This window comes from Carlito syrichta, unplaced genomic scaffold (genome assembly GCF_000164805.1).
Source record: "Carlito syrichta isolate Samal-C Ts95f unplaced genomic scaffold, Tarsius_syrichta-2.0.1 Scaffold142862, whole genome shotgun sequence".
Lineage (NCBI taxonomy): Eukaryota > Metazoa > Chordata > Mammalia > Primates > Tarsiidae > Carlito > Carlito syrichta.
In genome coordinates, this window is record NW_007086958.1 from 155,196 (window position 1) to 162,343 (window position 7,148).

The 7,148-nt window shown below is 45.8% G+C and overlaps 1 protein-coding gene across 1 annotated transcript in view; it reads right to left on the reverse strand.

Moving 5' to 3' along the window:
- Positions 1–3,048, reverse strand: part of TDRD9 (tudor domain containing 9) — a 142,323-nt gene extending 139,275 nt beyond the window's left edge. The window contains exon 1 of the mRNA XM_008049977.1: positions 2,836–3,048. Coding sequence (XP_008048168.1) covers positions 2,836–3,048 — 213 coding nt within the window. The remainder of the gene's footprint in view (positions 1–2,835) is intronic.
- Positions 3,049–7,148: the final 4,100 nt, after the last annotated feature.

Below are 7,148 nucleotides of genomic sequence, written 5' to 3' on the forward strand. Positions count from 1 at the left end.
TTCAGGTTGTTGGTCAAAATCTGTTCCTTGCAATTATAGGAATGAGGTACCCATTTCCTTACTGGCTGTCAGCCAGAATCTAGCCTTTGCTCCACATTCCTTCTCATGCTTTCCATGTGCCCCCCAACCCAACAGACACACACAAGCAATGAAGTTTTAAATCTGACGCCTGTCTGAGAAAGTTCTCTGCTTTAAAGGGCTCGTGTGAGCTGGGCTCGGTTATATAAAACACATATTTTTTTCTTAGTTGAGTCCCTCCTGCATGTTGGAAACTCTGGCACTGCATATACATGTGTTTGGAGCCCAGGAAGGTACTTGCAGAGGAATGTCATCAAACCTAGCACTACTCACAGACCAACACCATTTGCCTGTCTTGTCACTAGTTAAGTATAGAAGTTAAAACATTTATGGCATATGTGAACTTGTAAAATTTCACATAAGTAAAATCTAATAATTTCTGTAAATGGGATTTGTATGTTGCCTTTTTTATTTCATTGCTCTGAAAATTCATTTTTATTGATTTTATAAAAGTCTCAGGCTAGGCTCGGTGTCTCAGCCTGTAATCCCAGCGCTTTGGGAGGCCGAGGTGAGTGGATTGCCTGAGCCCGTGGGTTCGAGACCCGCCTAGGCAACTTGGAGAGACCTCATCTCTACAACCAATTAAAAATTAGCCAGTCGTGATAGCATGCACCTGTAGTTCCAGCTACTTAGAAGGCTGAGGCGGAAGGATCGCCGGAGCCCAGCAGGTCGAGGCTGCGGTGGCCAGGAGCGGCCACTGCACTCCAGTCTGGATGACAGAATGAGACTCCAACTCAAAAAAAAAAAAAAAGAAAGTCTCAGTCCATGAACTACTAGAAATTTTAAAAACTAGTCCTTAGTAGCTAAGATCATACTTAAATTTATACTTTAGTTTCTCACAAGTTTGGTAATAATTTACTTCCAACATCACGAGATATTTAATAGAAAGGCTATTCAGTCCGTTCGTTAAGTCTAAAGAGTATAGTAGCAGAGCATTAGTTAGGGGAGGTGACCTACAGAATCATTCACCAGAATAATTCAAGGAAATGAAGTGTAAAAAAATATAAACAAAACAGCCACTCTAAAGCTGCACAAGGGGTCCCTTTGTTCCCTCTGTGTCTCCAAGAAATAAATTTACCAAACATCTAAAGGGTGCATTCAAAAGGCTTGAAGCAACCCACCAAAACTTGTCCCATTGTCTGGGCCTAACCATCAAATCAGATGTGACCAACAAACAGGAGTAAATTTTTTTTTTTTTTTTTTTTTTTGAGTTGGAGTCTCACTCTGTCGCCCAGACTGGAGTGCAGTGGCCGCTGCCGGCCACCGCAGCCTCAACCTGCTGAGTTCTGGCGATCCTTCCGCCTCAGCCTTCCAAGTAGCTGGAATTACAGGCACGCGCTGCCACGCCCGGCTGATTTTTTGATTTATTGTAGAGATGAGGTCTCGCTGCCCAGGCGGATCTCGAACCCGCGGGCTCAGGCAACCCACTCACCTCAGCCTCCAAAAGGCGCGGGATTACAGGCTAAGCCACCGAGCCCGGCTAGGAGTAAATTTTTAAAAATTAAAAACAAAAACCACCCTCTCAACTGTAAAGGTCATCGAACTTGGGGGTTGGGTGGGAGTGATGGGGATACTCCAAGCTAGGGGCACTTCTCTCACTGGCTTTCTTTCAAAAGGGAGCAGAAGCAGAAGCTTCTACTCACAGATCTAGGTCTTTCTTGCCTTTTTATTTCCCCCAAAATCATGTGAGCAGAATCACCAATAGCAGCTACTTAACTAAAAAAATAGTGAGAAGAGGGTTCATGAAACTGAACAAAGACCCAGCCTTCTTGGTATTTACCCCATGACTACTTACATCCACACAAAAACCTGCACACATGAGCAAAGCTTATTTATATCAGCTTTATTCATTAACCGCCAAAACTTGGAATCAACCAAGATGTCCTTCAGTCAGTGAACAGATAAATAAGCTGTGGTACATCCAGAAATAGAATATTAGTGCTAAAAAGAAATGAGCTATCGAATTATGGAAAGACATGGAGGAAACTCAGATGCATGCTACTAAGGGAGAGAAGACCAGCCATAAAGGTAACATACAAAGGATTCCAACCAGATGACCGCATGGAAAAGGCAAAGTGATGGAGACAGCAAAAAGATTGGTAATTTCCAGGTGGTGGGGGAAGAGGGTGAGCAGAGGGAGCACCGGGGATTTGTAGGGCAGTAAAACTAGTCTGTAGGACTGTGATGGTGGACACACGTCACCATGCATCTGTCCAAACACACAGAACATACAACACTAAGAGTGAACACTAATGCAACTATGGGCTTTGGGTGATAATACTGTATCGGTTCATCGGTTGTGACAAATTACCACACTGACACAGGACAGTGGAAACCATGGGAAGAAAGGGGATATGTGGGAACTCTACCCTCCACTCAACTCTTCCGGAAACCTAAATCTGCTTCAAAATATAGGATCAAATTCATTAAAAAAAAAAGTAAAAACGGAACAAAACTCTGGCTCAGCTTCCCATGGGGAAACGCGGGACGAACACCTGGACGGCTCACCTACTCTAAGCCATGGGTTGGGCTCATCTGGCAAACAGCTCACTGCGGGACGGTCAGTGGTCACTAGAGCAGCTAAGAAAGGCCCACCAGCTAGAGAGGAGAGCTTGGGATAGCCCAAGCCCTCGGCGCCCAGGCCTCGCTCGGCCCACCTGCTGCCGCAAGCCCACCGTCCCCAACCCCGCCCGCGTCCTACCTCCCAAACTCTGCAGCCCGCCGCGTCGGGGCCGGGGCCGGGATCGGGGCCGGGACCGGGGCCGGGGCCGGGGCCGGGGCCGGGGCCGGGGCCGGGGCCGGGGCCGGGGCCGCAAGGCCAGCACCTGGGGCCGCGTCCTTGTGCTGGGCCTCCTCCCTGGCCGCCTCGGTGGGCAAAGCGGGCGGTGAGCCCAGCAACTCCACATTCGTCACGGTCTTGCCGATGGTGAACCAGTCGTTGATCTGGTCGAGGGTGAGTTTGCGCAGCATGCTGGAAGCCCGGGGCGTCAACGCCGCCGCCGCCTCAAGGTTCCAGCGGCGGGAACAGGCGACGGCGGAAACATGCCCGGAAGCCCGCCCCCGCTCGAGTCCCTCCAATCACAACGCGAAACGCGCCAATGGGGGCGGGATCCGACCCCGAGAGTACCGCTCGCGCTGCCTGCGCCTCGAGCCGCCTGCCCCGCCCTGCTGCGCGCCAGGCCCGCTGGGAGCCCACTGCGTGCCACGCGCCGGCTCGGCAGGCAGCGGCTACCCGAGGCCGAGTACCTCCCGGGCGGTCACCGCAGCTGTCTTGGGACTCCGTTTGACAGGAGTCCCGAAGCAGCCCTTGGGCCTCTGGGCGTACAATAAAAAGGCCTCGACTTCATACTCTCAGCCCTATTCATTTGTGATGACAGTGTCTGGGGCTTGCGCATTTCTTTTTTTTTTTTTGAGTTGGAGTCTCTCTCTGTCGCCCAGGCTGGAATGCAGTGGTGCACTCACGGCCACCCCAGCATTGACCTGCTGGGCTCCGACAATCCTTCTGCCTCAGCCTTCCAAGTAGCCGGACCTACAGGCACTCACTACCACGCCCAGCTAATTTTTTAAAATTTATTGTAGAGACGAGGTCCCGCCAAGTTGCCCGAGCTTGTCTTGAACCCGTGGGCTCAGGCAATCCATTCACCTTGGCCTCCCAAAGTGCTAGGATTATTACGGGCTGAGCCACCGAGCCCAGCCTTTTTTTTTTTTTTTTGAGTCAGAATTTCACTCTGTCGCCCAGGCTGAAGTGCAGTGGGGTGGTATGTTCACGGCCACCACAGCCTCTACCTGCCGGACTCAGGAGATCCTTCTGCCTCAGCCTTCCAAGTAGCTGGAACTACAGGCATGCGCCACCAAGCCTGGCTAATTTTGTTATGTATTGTAGAGACAAGGTCTTTCCAAGCTGCCCAGGCTGATCTCGAACCCCTAGACTCAGGCAATCCTCTTACCTCTGCCTCCCAAAGTGCTGGGATTACAGGCATGAGCCACCACGTCCAGCTACTTCTACATTTCTTGAGTGTACATTTTAGTTGTATAAGATTTAATCTACAATTTACAATATCTTACTAAGCCCAAAAACTTTTAAGTTCCCTTTTTGTCTTGGGTCTAGGATAATTGACTATTTTAGTTATTTTTTCAGGGTTGATTTTTTGTTTGCCTGTAATAATCAAATGTCTAAGATATTTAACTTTTTGTTTTACAAATTGTAACTTACTTTTGGAAGCTCTTAGTCTCTGCTGTCCTAGAAAGTTAAGCAAATTTATGATTGTATTAGAAACTTGGAGTTTATTTACTCCTGAAATTAGGAGATCATCATATTGTAAGAAGTTAGTGTCAGGCAAAGATAGAAACCCTTCCAGTACAGTTTTTACAATTTGACCAAATAAATTGAGAGAGTTAATGAAACTTTGAAGCAACATAGTCTAGTGAAATTGCTGGTTTTATTTTTATAGAATTTTCCCATTCAAAGACAAAGAGATTTTTATTTTTAGGGGCTAGTGGGCAGGCTCAGAAAGTGTCCTTAAGATCCACTATATTAAACCATTTATGTTTATGAGGAATCTTATTTAGGAGAGTATAGTGATTTGGAACCACAGGGGGATTGGGTCAGAACTATTTGGTTTATGACCCGTAAATCCTGTATTAGAAAGTATGATATGTCAGGCTTTTTTACTGGAAGTATAGGAGTATTATATGGTGACATGTATGGTTCTAAAAGCCCATCCCTAAGAAGACCTTTAATCATGAGTTGGAGCCCTTTTCTTCCCTCCATAGGAACAGGATGTTGTTTTTTGCATATAACTTTATCAGGCTGTTTTAAAAAAAAATCTGAACTGGAGTAATTTGTAATCCCCCTCGGTTTTTTGTTTTGTTTTGTTTTTTACACATACTTCTGGGTTAGCATTCTGGTTTTTTGTTGTTTTTTGTTTGTTTGTTTGTTTGTTTGTTTGTTTGTTTTTCCTGTGAGGTGTGCTATCCTGACTGTGAGTCGCCCTTGTTTTGGTCTCACATTAAGATTTAGTGGAACAATTAGGTCCCTATCTAAAAGGCTGAGTCCAGCCTCTGAGACAAATGCAAGTAATCTAATTAATGTTTTAGTCTCAGTTTTTATAGGCATGGTTTTAAATATAAGCAGTAAAAATCCCTTTTTTTTAAACCCCAGAAACTTGAAACTTCTTGTGAGAAATGGACATTTTGAGGTTTAAAGATTAGGGAAGAATGTGCTGCTCCAATATCCAAAAGGAAAGTGGCAGTTTTCTTTTTTTTTGAGTCCAAGACTCACTCTGACACCAAGGTTGGAGTGCAGTGGCACACTCACAGCTATCCCAGCATTGACCTGCTGGGTGCTAGTGATCCTTCTGCCTCAACCTTCCAAGTAGCTGGAACTACAGGCACACGCTACCACGCCTGGCTAAGTTTTGATTTATTGTAGAGACAAAGTCTGGCCAAATTGCCTGAGCTGGTCTCAAACCCGCAGTCTCATGCAATCCACTCATCTCAGTCTCCCAAAGTGCTGGGAGTACAGGCTGAGCCACCAAGCCTGGCCTCTCCAGTTTTTTAAAGGGCCTTTCATTCCATCCCTTTAGCTTTTTAGCAATGTCGGACCAGTTTCTAGTAACAAAGTTTACTTTTAATAATTCTTGTCCTACGAGGTTTTCTGGATCTCATTCAGAATATTTTTTCATTTGGTCCCTGAGTCATTGTAGAAAAGGCTGTGGGAGGTTTTTCTCTTTTTTGTCGAATTTTAAAGCCCTTAGAAACATTTTGAGACCCTGGGGCAGATTTTTGAATGTCTTTAATCATTAGTTCCCTCAAGTCTTGCATTCTTACCCTATCTCCTGGGTTATTATTGTCCCATCTAGGGTCAGCATTTGGATATTTTTGTTCAGCAGATTGTACATCTGGGGAGGATGATTTTGTTTCCAGATGGACATAGCCGCTCACCTAATCATTCCTCTTTCCTCCCCAGAGGACAAAATATTTATAATTGACATTAGTTTTACCCAAGCATATATGTTAGGTTTAAGGAATTGATAACTTAGCTGGGCGTGGTAGCGCAGGCCTGTAATTCCGGGTACTTGGAAGGCTGAGGCGGAAGGATCGCCGGAGCCCAGCAGGTTGAGGCTGCAGTGGCCAGGAGCGGCCACTGCACTCCAGTCTGGGCGACAGAGTGAGACTCCAACTCCAAAAAAAAAAAAAAAAAAAAGGGGAATCGATTAACTTGATCAGGCAATCCCAGTGGGTCCTCTAGGAGTGATTTTTTTTTTTAATTTCTCATTTTTGTACTGGTGAGTGAAACACTTACAAAACCAATTTTTTTTGTCCCAGTGGAACTTCCCTTAAGGGGAATAGTTCTGACTTTCTGCCTGAATCCTCAGGAGGAAAGGGAAACCTTTCAGTATCTTTTTGGCATTGTTCCAAGTCCCTTTTCAAGTTAGGATAGGTATGTCGGGAGCTTAGGGGTTTTGACTCCCAAATTTCTGATAGATCCTTGTTTCTGGCCATTTTTCCCCCCTCACATTGCTGGTTTTTCTGAGGATCATAGGCAGGAGTTACAAGAAACTGGATCCCAAGGCTTTTTCCTTTTTTTCTGGGGGTTCAGAGTTGTTGTTGTTGTTTTTTTCCCTCTCCATATTTCCCGTTTTAAGGGGAAACATGGGAGGGACCTGTGGTAGCCAACAAAGGTCAGAGTCTTTTTTCTCAGATGAAACAGAGGACTTATTATTTATATAAACTACTAAAGTTTGGCAAAGCCAATCCTTATTAGGACCAAACTCTGACCAAATGACTGAGGGCTGATGTAGAGGTTTTCTTGTTTACACAAAACAGTAAAATTTAATCATTTTCTTCTTTCCCTTTTTTTTGTAGTTTTGGAATCATTTTTCCAACTTTTCAATATCTTCCCCAGCAAACTATCTGGGAAAATTTTTTTTTTTTTTTTTGAGTTGGAGTCTCACTGTCGCCCAGACTGGAGTGCAGTGGCCGCTCCTGGCCACCACAGCCTTGACCCGCTGGGCTCCGGCGATCCTTCCGTCTCAGCCTTCCGAGTAGCTGGAATTACAGGCATGCGC